The 17665-nt window shown below is 46.6% G+C and overlaps 1 protein-coding gene across 5 annotated transcripts in view; it reads left to right on the top strand.

Moving 5' to 3' along the window:
* Otof (otoferlin) overlaps positions 1–17665 on the top strand; it is an 86226-nt gene that overhangs the window by 9570 nt on the left and 58991 nt on the right. For 4 of the 5 annotated variants that reach the window (XM_063231185.1, XM_063231190.1, XM_063231196.1 and 1 more), the window contains exon 2: positions 7445–7503. The exons of the other annotated variant lie outside the window; for it this stretch is intronic. In XM_063231185.1, coding sequence (XP_063087255.1) covers positions 7445–7503 — 59 coding nt within the window. The remainder of the gene's footprint in view (positions 1–7444; positions 7504–17665) is intronic. 5 annotated transcript variants of the gene reach the window in all.

Here is a 17665-nt window from a genome sequence, read left to right on the forward strand (position 1 = left end):
AGAAAGAAGAAACTCCCCACTTTATGGTACTAACACCTGACAAAGCCTTACACACATGAAAAAGTGAGACCCTGTAATGCTTGTAAAAATCCTTAACAAAATGTTAACCAGCTGAATAGTAATCTATGAACGAGTGACCAATCACAGTAAAGGAGTTTTATTTTAGAATGCCAGGTCAGTTTAAAAATAGTAAAACCAATGGTAGTATTTCACCAGATTAACAATAAGAGAGAGAAGCCCCATAATTATATTCATAGATGCAGAAAAGGCATTTGAAAATATCCAATATCCCCTCGGGATGAAAACTCTCAGCAAGCTACAAATAGAAGGTGCTGCCTCAGTTGGATAGTGAACAGTTACACACAGGAGAGAGAGAGAGACAGATAGACAGACAGAGAAACAGAGACAGAGCTAACGTCATACTGACTCCAAAAATCCTGGACTTTAGGAAGGTAGGAAAGGTGCCTTCTCTTTAGCACTTCACGTCTGGTCATCACTACGCTGGGATCCAGCCAGGGCAACAGGGCAACAGATTGGCAAGAAAGAAGTAAAACTGTCCTCTTTTTCTCCTCCACGGAAAACCTGACTGATTATTTAGAAAACCCTAAGAAATCTATTATAATTCATGAGCGAATTTAGCAAGCTTATAAATGCATGGGTTAATGTACAAAAATTAATGGCCAGATGTGGTGGTGCGTGTCTGTAATCTAGCATTCTGGGAGCCTGAAGCAGGAAGATCCCAAGCTTGAACTCCAGCTGGACCACGCAGTGCCTTAGTGAGACCCTGTCTCAAAAGGCAAAACAAAAGGGCTGGGGGTGTAGCTCAGTGTGAAGGCCCTGGGTTCAATCCCCAGTATGACAGTGCAAACAAACAAATAAACAAGTCAGATAGAATACAGAAATTACACTTATTACCTTTACAGGACCATAAAATCTATGTAAATATACTTTTCCAGACATAAAAGACCTCCACACTAAAAACAAAACAAAATACTGAGAGAAATAAAAAAAACCTAAATAGACTCAGAGGCATAAAGTGCCGATTCTCCATAAATTACTATTTACCCTGAATACAGTCCAGTTAAACAATGCAACAGGCTGTTTTGCATAAACTGAAAACCACTTGAAAGTTTATACTAACATGCAAAGGAACTATGGCAGATAAGCAACCTGAAAATGGGAAGATTCATACTGTGTAATTATAAGGCTTATTATAAAGTTAGAGGCTTCAAGTTAAGCCTAAGAACAGATCAACAGAGCAGGAATCTAGTGTCCATAACACATTTCATGCAGATATAATCCATTGGTTTTCAACCAAGTTACTAGATGTCAAAAACAACTAAATACGACACACAATGAACTTCAAACTCCGAGAGCTCATACCACACACACAGAGTAATCCAAGATAGATTATAGAGCTAAAAGCACAAAAAACTAAACTTACAGAAGAAAATTATAGAATATTCTTGTTTTGTTCTTATATTAGGCAAAGATATTTTAAAGAATGTATTTTTAAAAAACCTTAACATGAGAAATAAATATCATCGGAAATTGTTAAACTAGATTTTTAATAATTAAAAACTCCTATTCATTGGAAAATATTTTAAAATATGAAAAGACAAGCCACATATTGGCAAAAAGGGATGCATAGCCAGAATACATAGAGAACACTTATAAATCAGTGATTAAAGGAAAAATGATCAAGTGTTTTAAACAGGAAAAAGACTTAAGCAGACATTCATGGAATAAGATACACAAATGACAAACACGAAAAAATGTGATCAATATCATTAATCATGAAAGATATGAAACCCAGGCCAGATGTGGTGGTACACATTGTAATCCCAGCACTTGGGAAGGTGAGGCAGGAGACCGTCTTGGGCTACATAGTGAGTTCAAGACCAGCCTGAACAGCATAGCGACATCCTGTCTGGAAAAAACAACAAAATGGATATGAAAATCAATAGCACAGTGAGGTAGAATTTCACATACACTGAAATGGCTAAAAATACAAAAGTCCTTAGACTTTACCTGTTACTAAATAGTCAAATGTTGATGAGAATGGGCAGTAGCTATTACTTAGTTTTTACTCTGCTGAATGTGATTGTGACATGAGGCAAGCGCACAGGACTATTTAATAACTTGTTATTAAGTTAAATAGATACCTACCCTCTGGTCCAGTAATTCAACTCGTAGGTGCTTTCTCCCAAGAGAAATGAACAAGAATATTCACAGCACCTTTCTCAGAGAAGCAACCCAAAGTCTAACAACAGAATGGGTCAGCAAGCTGTGGTGTAGCCATCTATATGGTGGAATTTCCCCCAGTGGTTAAGAATGAGTTACATTTGGACCGCATATCCATAGTTTTGAGTTCATAGCACAGATTTCAAGGAAGGAAGGTTGAAAATATTTGGGGGAAAATTATATTAGTAGTGTACTGAATACGTAGATTTTTGTCATTATTCCCTATGTAATACAGTATAACAACTATTTGGCAAGCATTTGCATTATATCAGGTATTATAAATTAACTGGAGATGATTTAAGGTATACAGAGGTGCGTGCACAGGTAAAATGCAAAACCTACATGGTTTCCTAATGGACACCCACAGACTTGGGTAGTCATGGGGAATTGGTTCTGGGATTCCCCTCAGACACTGTTATACTGATGTGTGCAGTATGGGTGAATCACAAAAACATTATTTTGATTTAAAAAAAAAGTCAGACACAAAAAGTACGTTCTGTGAACTATGGTATTTTTCATGTTTTAAACTAGCAATAGTGATAGACATCAGAACAGAGGTCACTCGCCACTAATAGCAGATAGGAACTTAAAGGGGCCCAAGACCTCATCTTGAGGAAATGGAAATGTTGTATATTGTAATTGTGTGGCGATTACCTGAGTAGATGCATTTACTGAAACTCATTAAAATATACCCTTAAGATCTGTGAATGTGAATTTTACCTTGTTGGGAAAAAAATGAGATAGTCGTACCTAAAATGCATAAAACTTCAAAAACGTTATAGAATAGGAAGAAAATTTGTTTCTGAATATATGCTGCTAAAAATATACTACCAATGTGATTCATAATAGAAGAGACCATTTTTATATTTAGCACATAATTTAAGAGCTTAAACCTAAAGCAAAGTCAGGACTGTCATAGAATCATAACAGCTATTCCTTCTGCACAGGTGCTGTTCTGAGCTCCACCACTTCCTCCCTTTTCTGGGTGGAGGACGAGGGCAAAGCGAGGTTAAATAATATCTTTAAAGATGCGCCACTTGGGGCCTGTGGTTCTGGAACCATAGCCTCTATTCTGTGCCCCATGATGCAAAAACAGCCTCTTGCTGATTGTCACAAGGGTCCCAGGACATGCGCTGGCCCAGGACAATTATTCCCAGATGATAGATGAGTCTGAGGCACCCCGAGGGGCGAGGTGGTCAGCTCCAGGGTAGTAGCAGCTCCTGCCTGGGCCTGGCTCGTTTCCTGTCCACAGGCACAGCTGGCTGCACCCTGCTCCCTGCCGCTCTTTGGGGGGTACCTGGCCCTCAGCAAGGGTAGGCTGATCTGAAGAAGGAAGAATGCAAAGCCAGCACATGCCCACTCCATCTGGGGAGCCCCAGGGGAGGAGCAGAGTTCACTAGGAGCCAGGACCAGCATAGCATCACAGGAGGCCATGGTGGCCTTCAGAGGGCTTTATGGTCCATCCTGGGACGTGCACACAAGGAGATTTTGAAGATTTTAAATAAGACAAGGAAACAGCAGTGACAACTCACCTAGGGTCCTGGCAAAACCCTGAGGTTGCTGGAATTTGTCCTCAGACTCTCTCCTGCCCCTGTGGGCCTCCACCACCCCAATCCAGCTCAGGCCCCTTCAGTGACCACTCCTTGGAATAGATGCCTTTCATTTCTCCTGTTTCCATCAGGGTTCACTGTCCGGGGCCCCTGCCTCAGGGCTCTATGCCACGCCCCACGTTTGAACATGCATACTCCTCTCTGCCCAAAGTCCCCTCCTATTCCCCTGCTCCCCACCCCTCGATATCCAGAGCCCGTCTTCTCTTCCAGTGTCCGCATCTGCGTCTCCCCATAACTGCCCTGGCTGTCCTCACTTTTTGCTTGTTACATGCTGACAGTCAAGTCCTGCCTCACGTAAGTGCCTGGTCCTGCCTAACGTGCCCCTTCCAGGACTGTGACAAGTCTTTAAAGACAACATCCCGACTCAGTGGTCTTTGTGCAGCGCCCTTCCCCTGTCCGCCTTCACAAAGACCCAGCAGGGCCCTCCCTGTCCACCTTTTCTCAAAAGGCTCTAGCGGGGTAAACTGCATGAGGGAGCTGTTTTGTGCAGGGAGAGTATTTTGCACTCTGAAATCACATCGCGTGAAGAGCCAGCTTGCCATCCTGTGTAAAAAACAAGCACTGAACTATGTGCTTCTGAGGGGTCGGCTGCAGTGTGGACAGTTTTAAATGGCAAGTGACCTAAAAGTTACCAGCTAAGCTTTGGTTTCCTCCACCCTCCAGGGATTTTTAATGGTTTTGTCTGAAAGCTATTTAAAATAAAACTGAAATGTCAATAGGACTGATCCTGAGTGGGGTGGACTTTAAGTGACAATGAACCTGAAGCAATATGGAGTTAGTGATCCCTACTGGTAACCTGGGACAGATATCGGAGGTCCCCTGGCTCTGTCCCAGGTGAGACACAAGGGCCACTTGAATAATCCTGCCACTGCTTGGCCATATGCTCCTAAAAGTGATTCTTCAAAATGCTTAAGGATAATCCACTGCTTCTGTATGACTGATTTGTTTCAGCAAATACACACACAGACACACACATATCAAGGGGCAAATTTAAACTCATCCCGTGGAAGAGCGTTCCCCATCACTGCAACCCTAGGGTCTAAGTCTACGAGGTTTCAGCGCATTTCCAAACACAGCCCTGACACAAAAATTCTGCTCAGCATCGCCAGAGGACCCCACAGCCTTGCAGAGTGCTGTGCTGGTGCCGACTGGGGTAGACGTTAAGGGGAAATGAGCTCAAGACAAGGTGGGGTTAGTAATCCCTACCAGTAACTTGGAACAGACATTGCATGGCTAATTTCACAGAATTTTACTTCCTCTCTAACAGGACTATAAGAAATAGGCCCTGAGTACTTCCTGCATATTTGAATGTGAAACCATCTTACAGGGCCCAGCTCTGCCCCCACCAGCTCTCCTGGAGGTCCTCGAGCCCAGCCATATTTGAGCTTCTTTAATCCTTCGTGGGTGAAAAATCCTGATTATTCAGTGTACCCGGTCACTTGGGAAAACCATGCACAACCATCTACCTGCTTCTCAATTTGTGCTATGGGCTACCTATGGGAAAAATTAACAGAAGTCCAAAGCTCAGGCATCATCTCTCACGGCTCTTTCTTCTCCACCAGCTGCCTTGGGATGCATTGCTGAGATTTTTCTTTTTATTTCTTTTGTTTTGCTCTCTCCCTGGCTAGTGCTAAAGATCCTTTCCCGCCTTGGTTGGCTCATATCTTATGCATATGGCTTCTGCTTTATAGCTTCTTCCTCGATTATCTCAGATTCAATTCTTCCCCACATGGGTCCCTAGGCAGGCATATGCGTGTGCGTCAGTGCACACGCACACACGTGTACACACACATACTCCTTCCTCTATGTGGGTAGGAACACCCACTGGAAGGCAGGACTCAAACATCAAACCCTGCCTTCCTGGTTAGGAGCCAGTTCTGTACTGATGTTCGACCAGCTCCTAGGGCATGAAAGCCATTAGGCTTCAGAGAGCTCTCGTTGTCAGGTTGGACTATGGTCTAGGGGAGCACGGTAATTCCTAGAGGTATAAGCTCTGCTGACCCCATCACAGGGAAGGTCAGAGGGCTCACCTTTAACCCCTGCTCTGCCTAGTGTTGGTCAAGCCAGTGTCCCAGGTCTTCTGCTGGGAATCAGATGCTATGTACTCCCCCCATGCAAGTCCCGGCCACCAGCCCTGCCTATTAGTGAAAAGCCACACTAATCCGGCATGGGACCAGGTTCAGCCTGGAGACAGTCAGACCTTCAACAAAATGGATCACTTGTTTATGTTTCTGGGAACTTAAAAATATTTTTCTTTCTTTTTTTTTTTTGTCTTTTTCGGTACCAGGAATGGAACTCACGACTGCCTGCTTGCAAGGCAGGCGCTTAGGCTGCTGAGCTAAATCCCCAGCCCCAAATATTTTTCTTTTGGTCATAGAAGTAAAGCATGATCATTTTAAAAATCCATGTGTGATATAAATAAAAAGCTGAAGCATGCTGGTGCAAAAGTTTCTCCTCTCCCCTCCCCGCGATGGTCACCTGGAATGGTGGGCGACCCTTGTTCATGCATTTGACAGGGCTTCAGCTTAGACTCCTAAAAAATAAACAGGATTCTATCATATAGACTGCCTTGCCTTTTTGTGAGCAGTTGAAAGAGGATAATAAATACATTTCAAAAGACGTTTAACCTGTTCTATCCCTGGTTTCCTCCTTATAGATATCATAACCCCTTCTCCTGTGACCTTATCATACCCCTAAAAAAACATTTTCCTCCTTCATATCATTTCTGTATTTTATGCCAACTTGTTATCTTGAGGTATGCATTGCATGGTACTGAACTGGCCCCTGCTCTGGCTGGCCGGCTCCCTCTTTTTGTCCCCCAGGGTAAGATCCTATGCACTCTGTCTGCCCCTCTACCCCAGGTTCTCAGGATGTGGCCAGGGGTACCCCCTCTCCTGGTCAGGTTCCTTCAGCACCTGATAGGCCAGGAAAGAGGGTAGCTTCACTTCTACCCAGAAACCCGCCCCTCAGGTGCTGTATGCACTTGGGGATGGCGGGGGCACACGCACCCATCCCCTGCTCTCTATCACTTGTGCCATCGTGGACAGTGGAGCCAGCTCGGAAGCACTGGAGAAGCCACCTGTGAGCCTTCTCTGCAGCAGCGCACAGATGTGGGAGGGGAGGTGGGGGCAGAGGCAGGGCAGGCAGCAGGAACAGGGGCTGTCGTGGATTTGACTGGGTGTCTGGGCTTTGGGTCAGAGCTGGGTGGCTGCAGGCCTGGCCACAGAAGGGACCACTATGAGAAATCAGAGAGCATGCCAGCTTCTGGCCAGGGTTCTGCCAGGGCAGCAGGACCCAGGACAGCCAGTAGAGCTGGGGACTGCAGAGATGGGGAGGTGGGGAGAGGGGAGGTGGGGAGCAGCAAGGCCTGGGCTGGCCGTTCTGAGCCTCCCTGGGTGTTAGCACCCATTGTTAAGTGGAGGCGGTGGCCTTTTACCTGCCCACCTCAAGGGACTCTGAGAGGACCAAAGAGAGGGCGCTGGGAATGCGTCTGATCTTGGAGAGAGCAGTGTAGCCATGGTGGTGAATATTTCCTTCAGCAACAATCAGGTTGAGGTCTGACTGCAGGGTCTCCTCTGTCCCCCACACAGGGCAGTCCTTCTACTCCCGGGTCCTGGAGAACTGCGAGGACGTGGCCGACTTTGATGAGGTAGGACACCCGAGGCCTTTAGGCCTCTCCTGCAGCACTCAGCTTGGGGAAACAAGCACCGCTGTCTGCCCTCTGTGGCTGCACAGGCCCTGAGCCCTGAGAAGCGGCTTGCTTGGAGCTCCTCGTATCTCTCGTTTGCACCCTGGAGGTGGGAGGATGTGGAGGAGCAGCCAGCTGAGGGTGAACCCACAAATCATTTGCCTCAGTTAATGGTACACTGTGTGGGGGCCCACTCTTATTTCTAGGTTTGTATATTTTCTTTATTAGCCCTACTCATTCCCTCCATATACTGCAATGTATACTCCATATACATTCTAATGTACATCATGCATGTGTGTCTTTTGGTTGCCTTTGTGTGCTGGCTAGATTCATACTGTTGTCTCGTAAACATGCTTACTAAAATACTGATACAGGAAATATTTAATTTGCTTTCCTCTTTCTTTCACTGCGTACCCAGTTCTGTTGGCGTCGCCTGGTACTCCATAGGGGACACCTCCAACACACAGTGGGGCGACCAGCCATCCGGGTTTGCCTGGGACTTTGAGCGTTTCCCCAACACAGACTTTCAGGGTTCAAACTGAGGAAATCTGGGCAAACCAGGATGAACTGGGCACCCTGCCCACTCCATGAGGGAGGGAGCCCACCCTGCCTCTGAGTCACCGCTTCAGAAAGAACAATAAACATTCTTTTGGGTGCCCCCTTTGCACCCACGTAAGCATTTCTCTGAGATACAGCAGGCCCTGAGATTGCTGCCTGCGTAAGATCAACTGCACACACTTCACACCAACCAGCACTGCCCCCTCCTCCACCTCTACCAGCCGGGTGTGAAAATCCAGGGCCAGGCCCCGCCCACGCCGGCCTAAGCCCCGCCCACATCGGCCCAAGCCCCGCCCATGCCTGCTGTCTCCCCCAGTCCCAGAGGCCTCAGTGCAGCGTTGATTTACATTTTTCTGATTACGAATTGATTTGAGTATCTCTTGGTAGGCTTGGATCCCTTTCCCTTTCCCAACTGGAAAGGTTCCATTTTTCTTATTGATCTGCAAGTATTCTAGATAGCAGTCAGTGTTTTAGGTGCTGAAACTATCTTCCCTCGGTCTATTGTCTGTCTATAAACTCGGTCTGTGGTGCCCCTTTATTAACCAAAAGTTCTTAATTCTTAGATGCTTTCATATTTTGTTCACATACCCCCCCCATTGGATTACCAATTGAAATGTGTTGTGCACGTGCATCAGTTCCCACAGTGAGCGCAATCATTCCTTCTTTAAACGTGCACCAATCGAAACCCCAAATAATATTCCACAATATTTTTAAATCGTTTTTTACACTGTATATGGTGTTAGCCAGGGATCCTATTTTATTCATCTCCATAGAAAGAGCTACTTTTCTAACATCAGCTTACTAAGCAAGCGCCTTCTCTGCACTTGTGTCCTGCAAGGTCTGCCTCTGGGACGTCCCCTCGCCCCTGCCCCAGGGCTTTGCCCGGAGACCCGCCGTTCTGTGGCTCTTGGTAGTATCTAGGAAGGCACGTCCTCTTTTCTCACCTTCCTTCTTACATAAAAATTCACTGTATGTGGACTTTTATGCTTCCAGGTAAATTTTAGAGGATGTTTACCCAATTCTTCCAAACCCCACCTGGAATTTTGATAGGGATTACATTGACTTGGGAAATTCACTTAGGGTGCTGCTGGTGTTTATAAAATTAAATCGTCTATCTAAATTATCTATCAGGATTTACTGGGGTTTTTAAAGTTTTTGACGTAGAATTCATATGCATTCTTCAGTGGGCCCTAGATATTTTTATGGGTTTTGATAATATCATGAGTGATACTTTAAATCTGATTATTTCTAGTTACTATTGTTGGCATGGGGAAATTATTTCAATTTTTGTTTGGGCCCTCTTTTTCCCAGCAATTTTAATGAACTCTTATTGATTTTAATGTTTTTTCATTGATTGTTTTTTTATTTATATTAGCACATTGTCTAAAAAAAAAGTATTCTTTTCCCACCCTGCTCATTTTTCCCTTCACGCTTGTGTGTGTGTGTGTGTGTGTGTGTGTGTGTGTGTGTGTGTGTGACTACAGATTGAACCCAGGGCCGTTGTTGCACTGAACTGTATCTCCAGCCCTTTTTTTACAAATATTTGCATTTGAGATAGGACCTAAGTCATTAAATTGCCCAGACTGAGTTCATGAGCTTGAGATCCTCCTGCCTCAGCCTTCTTCCTTATCTTTCCGCAGAGTCTTAGCAATGATCTTTCTAACTCTATGACAGTAATGGTGGTAGTGGCCACCCTCTCTGTGTTCCCAATATTGCAGAGAAAAGGTACATCTAAAGTTTAGCCATCACATACAATTGCTCCAGGATTTTGCTGTTTTTGTCTTGCTTGTTTACTAAGAATTTTCAAGCTAGGTGTGGTGGTGCCCACGTGCAATCCCAGCACTCTGAGTTTGACAACACATTGCCGAACCTTATCAAAGGATTTTTCTGTATTGATCGAGACAGTTACTATTTTATTCTTTCTTTCTTTCTTTTTCAGTAGTGGAGATTGAACCCCAATGTCTTCATTCTGAGCTGACTTTTATTTTGTGGCAGGTCTCACTAAATTGCATGATCTGGGCTGAAACTCATGATCCTCCTGCCTCAGCCTCCCAGAGTGCTGGAATTACAGGTGTATGCCATCATGCCCAACTCTTAAATGTATCTCAGAATTTTTTAGTTTCTAGTAAGTTACAAGATTATTGTGTAGTAGATAATGCAATACATTATTACATTACTAGACATTTTTAAGCCCAAGAGTTACACCAGAATACATAATTTAGTTTGTAAACACATGACTTTTCAAACTCTTTTTCTTCATTTTGAGTTTTGCTGCACTGTGATCAAACAGCCTGGACTGTGATCTTGATCCTCTGGGCTATTTTGAGCTTCTGTGCTTCTCCTGTGGTCTGCGTCATGGTCATAAATGCCTCCCCAGTTTGAAGGACGGTGTTCGGTGTGGAGTCCTGTACACCTTGCAAGATGAGCTTGGGCTTATGCAACTCAATTTTATTACTCATGGTGCTCGATTCTGTAATGTCTTTACTGGTTTCTATTTGACTACGACTGTCAGAAATAGTAGCAATAAAATCTATAAATACACTGATTGATCCATGTGTTCTTCCTGCCTTCTCCACTGTGGTGTGATACATTGCACAACTGTATTACCAGCTGCCTTTGTGTCCATAGTGGCTCAATCTTTTTGTCTTTTTACTGACATATATCAATTTCCCTATCCTTCATGACTTTTAGCATTAATTTCTATTTTGTCAGACATTAAGGCTGCCGTCTCAGCTACTTTAATTGCCTGGCTTATCTTTTTCAATACTTTTTTGGGGATACAATTTTTTCAATCTTTTATTTCAATAATCCCATATTTTTAATTTTACTGTATGATCTTAGTATATGTATTATTAGATTTTATTTTCTTTCCAAATATGTGTTTTTCTATCTTTTTTTGATGAGTGTTACTCATTTCCATTTAATAGGGTTGTGGTTACTGTTAGGATTTATTTCTTTCACCACCTTATTCTATATTTTCCACATGCTACATTTTTTATTTGTTCTTTCTCTTCCTTTCTAGCTTAGGACTGGTTTTCTCCCATTAGTTGAAAAGTTGTACATTTTATTTTGTTTCCAAAGTAGTTAATCCTTACTAAATCAAGCGTCCCTTTTTTGTTGTTGTTTTGTTTGTTTGTTGAGACTTTTTGCAAGTTCAGGCTGACCTTTAAACTTCCTGTGTCGCCCAGGCTGGCCCTGACCTTGCGGTGATCCTCCTGACTCACCTCCCCAGTGCTGGGATGACAGGTGCACCACGCCATCTGGTTTATGAATCCCAATCGGTAACTCATAGAAACTTTTCCTCCTCATTTCCTGTTGAATAGCTACTTGAATACTCTCTCGTGTCTGCCCACTCCCTTAGGTGAATATCGTATAGATTAGAATTCGGATTCTTCCTTTTATGAATTGTTTTCTCTTTTTCTTTTTCTTCTTTTAGATAAGAACATTTATCAAGGTCTCTGACCACCTTGATCTCTGAAATCCCTTGAAGCGTCCCTTGAATTTGCTGCTCTCCTTATTTGAATATTTCCTCCAAACACACTTGCCACCTGGGTCTTTCTGTAGCGCCCATTCCAAAGCTCTGAAATCTGACAATGTTTTTTTTTTCTCCAAGCTTGAATGAGAGTTTCACCAGATATACACTTCTAGTTCAAAATCCTTTTATTCATATTTAAAAAGATATCATTCCCTGCTGTGGAACAGAAATCTGATAGCCAGCCTGATGCTTGTAACTTTGCGGACATCTTCTCTCTCTGGAAGAAATGTATACATAAAACATTCAAATATCTCTCATTTGCTTTTTGTGTTCTTGAATTGCATCATAATGAGTTTAATTGTGGGTTTTCCTTATTATTGCTGTTTTATACAGATTTGTGAGCTCTCTCAAATCTATGGCTTTTTATCTTTCCTTTATTGTCAAAAATTCTATCTCCACTGTGTTTTCCAAATATTTCTTCTACGGCTTCTTAAACATCGCTCTCTCCTCTGCAATTTGTATTATGAGACATCAACACTTCCACTCTCCAGCTTCCACGCCTCTGAAACCTTTCCTGCTTCTTCTGAGGCAGGGCTTCAAGCTGACCGTTCAGTCCACTCATTCGTGTTTTTTAGGGCTGTTTACCCTCGTTTCATACCGCTAGTACATTTCCAGCCAGTTGGCTTACAGCTCCTACTGCAACTTTCTTGGGCAGGAAATGTGCTCTTCTGGGTCCTCGTTACTTGGCTCCACTGGATCCCTTATATCAGCCACAGTCTGGTGATTTCTATGCACTTACCAAAGGCAGATCTGTGAATCCTTCAGCGGAAGAGAAGGGCAGGTGTGAGCCAGGTCACCATGGAAAATGCAGGGTCCCCTCACTGAACCCTACATGGTAGCAGGGAGACTGTCTAGATCCACGAAGGTGAATCTTGTAGGGCTTTCGATGATACAAGCAGCCTGCTTTGGCACACGTGCCATAGATTTTCTACCACTGGTCTAGATTTTTAAAAAGCTACTCCGAGAGTCTGAGAGCAGATGTGAGCTGCTAGTCCATCAACACCTATTTTTAGTAGTCTTCAACCCAGCAGAGCAATTGTCACAATTTTATCAGGGAAAGGAATATAGACAATGCCCCAAGGGAGTACCAGGAAGCAGTAACTTCCAGAACTTTCCAGCAGCCTGTTGATAGCCATCTTTTTCTCTTTACCTCTGGCCCAGGGTAGGCACCTTCCAGCCTCCCACAGAGACCAGCTCAAACAACCTGGGTTTTCCTGTATTTGCTGTCAGTTTGTTTTCTACTTTTGGAATCCAAAAGTTGTTTCTCTGTGGTTGAGTTTGGGCCAAGAACCGGCAGTCTTAAGTCACCATCTTTGACATAAATCCAAAGTTCTTCATGACCATGGAATATTTTACCCCTTTTTCTGGGCCTTGAGTCTCACGTCTAGTTCTGTTAGGGTAGAGCGTACTTTCTGGCAATCTTCCCCTACTCCCCAGAACAAGCTGTCTCCCCTCAGCCCAGGCCCAAGCCACAGGGTGTAGCTGTGTCCCTGGGGTCAGAGGCTCAGGTAGGGGAAATGAGCCCTCAACCTTCCCACAGGGGCTCAGAACAGCCTCACAGCCCCAAGGCCAAACCCGTCCAGCTCTGCATGGCACCCAGGTGTCACTGCCCGCCCCCCACAATGCCTCTTTGTTCCCAGGACCACCAGATTTTTTACTTAAAGTGGATCACCAGAGCTTAGTGGGGTTGAAGGAGTCCAGCCATCTCCCTGCACTCCACCCTCCCTGGGTGCCTTTGGGCCTCTGTTACCTGTCAAAAGGCACCAAACATGGAGAGAGTCTTCGCACAGCGTTGACCCACACACTGACTGTGACAGGGAGCCATTGTACACCGAGGCCTCGAGGTTGCCCCTTAGCCCGATCTACCTGCCCCCCACTTTTCCTTAATCAGGGCTCCAGCGAAGAGTGCAGCTGACTGATGTAAATGGCAGCAGCCCGTACAATTCCCTGGCCCTGTCCTGGACCAGAAAGAACATCCAGTTCCCTCTCCCGAAGCTCCCAGGCGACCTGTCGGCCCAGGCCCCAGCAGTGAGCAACCTGATGCCCCTTCCAAGGGCGCAGCCACCCCTTTCCATGTACTGCCCCCAGGACACCTGAGCCACAAGGTGTACATGACATTCTAAGTTAATCACCGTATCCTCCTTGTGCCTGTGCTGCCCAACACGGGTCAGATGGCGACTATCTCTGTTGTCCCCAAGGCTCTGCGGGGACCACGTTCTGAGAATCTGAGAATGGTCTGAGCCTGGCACCAGGCCCAGGCTGCAGATGTGAGCCATCCTGGAACTTAGGAAAGAGGCTGTGTCCGGGGCAGCGTGCAGAGACCACCAGGAGGGGTCAAAGCCAGGATGCTGTGGCAGATGCACTGACCAGATCCCAGAGCCACCAGCAGGTGGGACGAAGGGGTGATCCCTGGGGACAATACTCCTGCCCACCAAGGGGACAGCAAGTTTCTAGTTGTCACAGTGGGGACACACTAACAGTTAGTAGGATGAGGGCAGGGCCACTAAAGGACTGCAAGCTTCCCATCCTCCCCACACGGGGAGCCCCCGCTGGGAGAGGGTGATGACCCCCTGCCACAGCAAGCACCACACGGCCTCCCAACCACTCCTCTCCTCCTGTCCAAGCTCCATCATAATCCACAGACAACGACACAGGCCCAGAGTCAGCGTCCTTCAAAGGTGATAGAGGAGAAGTGGCCAAGCCAGGATGCTGAGTCTGGGATCAAAGCCCCGTCTGGATGTAGCAACAGAAAGCTTTCCCCAAGAAAGCCTGACTGGGGTCCCCATAGGACCCACCTCCGTTTCTCCCTCCCAGGGACATCAGAGGGGGTCCAAGGAGGTACCCCAAAGGAGAAAAAAGAACCTCAACTTGCCCCGTGGAGTAGGCTCATGGGTTCGTAGGACTCATCATAGAAAAGAATTTGAGGACACATAATTGGAATGCCTAGATGTATTAGGCAAACTTAGAAAGTACGGGAGAAAAGGGAGGGCCTTCCGCTTGAGCAGCTGGAGGGGGCTCACTCTGGGGAGGTTCAGCTTGGCCTGCTCAAAAAAGAACAAGGCCAACTTCTATGGACTAGCTAACGTGGGCCAAGAGCCAGCTGATTATCATGAGCTCAGTTCTGGTTTCATAGCTCTAGAAGAATCCTTTTGGCACTGGGGACAGTTCAGTTCCATGAGATGACTGCTCTTGCTTGGGGTGGGATGTGGAGGAGAGAGGGCCTGGGTTCTAGTCAATGAGTCATTGCTCCCAATGCAGGAGGGGACCTCAGCCGGGGTGGTCCTTGAGGCTCTGCTCTTCCAGAAATCCAAGGTGACCAGGGCTTTCCAGGTGTTGCTGGCAGTTCAATATTCCTGGAAATCTTGAAGATTACTCTTACCTTGGTGTCCGCTATCCTGAAGCAGATGAGATAGACAGACATGTGCCTTGTCCGAAGGTCGGGGATCTCATCCGGAGTTTTAAGGTAGTAAGGGACACACACAGAACAAAGACAGAGATGCCAGGCTTAGCACTATAGTTTACTTCTCTCCTTTCTACCCATCTTTATTTTTTTTTCTACTTGCTTATCCGCAAAGGGAGCCAGGAGCTGCACCCCTGCTCTAGAAAGGGACATAGCCTACACTCGCCTGGGGAACGAGCTTTCAGGGGTCCAGGATGAGCCTAGGAAAGAAACCCCTGCAGTTTCTCTGGACACAAAAGCTTCTTTGTAAAGCCTGTGGGCCTGGCATCATGGGACCTGGTAAAATGCACTTCTCCACCTTGCTCTGGAGAGACAAGAAAACAAATGTCCCTCCATGCTGTGTTGTGGTGAGGGCCCCTTCTCCGTTCAGACCAGGGTGCAAGGTCTACTGTCGCACAGGCTGAGCAATCCGAGTGGGCCCAAGGTGGCCGGGAAGAAAACAATGTCCCCACAACAATGGTGGAAACAGAGCCTGGGCAGTGTCCCCTTTCCCAGAGGCTGAAACCTGAGATCCTCATTTAATCTACAACTCTGGAGCAGAAGAGAGAGAGAAGGAGAGAGAGAGGCCCGGCCTGGGGCCTGGAAAGCAGAGTAACCACACTGAGTGCCCCTCAAGCCAGTCTGCTCCATACCTGACCACACAGGGGAAGCCTGAACCAGCTTAGGATTCTTATTAACAAGAAGAGCCTCTGCTGTTGGCTAAGCACTTGGTGTGTGATGAGAAGGGCCGAGAGCATTACGGTCACTATAACTTGCTGGGTGGCCTCATCTCTGGTCATAAGGAGCCACGCCAGGAGTTGAACGCAAATCTATCTGATTCCAGAGCCTGGTACACTTGCAAAGTGGACAGGACTCAGTCCTGCCTTCGGGGATTCATTCCAGTGAGGAGATGTGCCCTGTGTAGAAAAAGATGGGTCCTGAGCTAACGGTAAAGAGGTATCTTCAGCTCGGGGAGGGGGTGGCAGAGCCAGGGGGCCTGGCCCCATTTACCCACTTTTGTTCATTCCTGGGCTCTGAGCTCTCTAGGAGAAGGATGTCTTCAACACTGTCCTGGAAGTGTTGTGTGTACCCACCAGACTGGCAACTGTCACTGCAGGCCCGTGCCCAGGTGTGGTGGGCTTAGTAGGTGATATACAAAAACCTCTCCCTCTGGCCCAGTACAGTCAAAAGTGGGCAAGGCACAGACACAGTCACCACCCAGGACCACCAGAGAGAGGACAAGTGGACTGAAACTTGAACCCAGGTCTATACACCCCCAAGACTGCCCCTTGCCATTACACCCCAAGTCTTTGTGGCATAATTTAACCCCTCATAAAGATATAGAAGACCACCCCGTAAGGATGCTGTCTTGCTGATGGAGGTGGGCTCCAGGCCTAGTCATGAGCCAAGCTGGGTATAATCTAGGTCACTCTCCAATGCGCAGCAGGGAAGCCTGTCCATGGAATCCTAGATCCCTGGGGCTGATAGCACCTGGAACAGTGCACCCTGGCCAGCACCAGCCAGGTCAGCTAATCCTGGAGCTGGTGAACTGGGTCACTACTGGACTCTCACAAGTCTTCGGAGAAGCCTCTCAGCAAAGATCTTCTTTCCCTCTTTCTATCTGAAATCCCCACCTCGCCGCTCCTTCCAGTGATCCTATTGCAAGTCAGTGTCTATCTCTACAAACAGCCAGGAGCACCCCCAGGACAGAAAGACACCCCTGCATCCCTGTGCCCCATACAACACCATGCTCAGAGCCTGGCATGCAGACACCTCGGGACTGCGGGGCTGAGTTAGAGTGGGATCCTAGGAGGCATGTGGCATCTCCTCACCCCACTCTCCAGGGTGAGTTTTCAGGAAACACCCAGAACAGCAGACACCCCCCTCAGCCACTGTAGCCACAGGAAGAGGATCTTGCTGGTGCTGTCCAGGCTCGAGAAGACCTCTCTGTGCCCAGAAACCTTGTGCCACCCCACAGTGCCCGGCCACACCAAGTCAGGTCTTACCCTGACTCAACCATCACTATAAGCCACTCTGTTGACAGAATATTTTCCATGTGCCTGCTTTGTGCCCAATGCTTAGCCGCCCCCAAGAAGTGGCCCCCAAAACGCGCACTGCCTGCAACACTCTCCACCAGTCTGTGTACTTTGATAAGCAAGCAGCAGCTCCATGATGGGGTCCATCACTTGAGACCTGTTTATTCAGTGGCTACTTCTGTCAAGCCCTGTGGTGGGTCCAGGGAAACCCCTGTGAAGCAAGCAGAGACTTGGGCCTCAGCTCTGCTCCTGCTCTCAATAACATGAGAGCCGCAGTCAAGATTGTCCTTGGAATTTTTCAAGCCAATGGGAATCAGTGAAGCAAGCTAGATGATGCATGGGGTGGCCAGGACCAGGGTATGAACCTCAGCTCTGCTTGTGATGACAAAGTCCTTGACACCAGTCTGGCACATAGGGAGAGCCACAGAGGCCATGGAGGAGTGTCTGTGTTAGCTAATGCTGTGTAACAAGTTACCCCTACACTCTGTAACTGACACAGTCAATACTTTGTAAGCCTACCTGGATGGGAGGGGCTACTCCACAGTGTCACATGAA

This window comes from Cavia porcellus, unplaced genomic scaffold (assembly GCF_034190915.1).
Source record: "Cavia porcellus strain 051 isolate PalLab524CR breed Dunkin Hartley unplaced genomic scaffold, mCavPor4.1 scaffold_1, whole genome shotgun sequence".
Classification (NCBI taxonomy): Eukaryota; Metazoa; Chordata; class Mammalia; order Rodentia; family Caviidae; genus Cavia; species Cavia porcellus.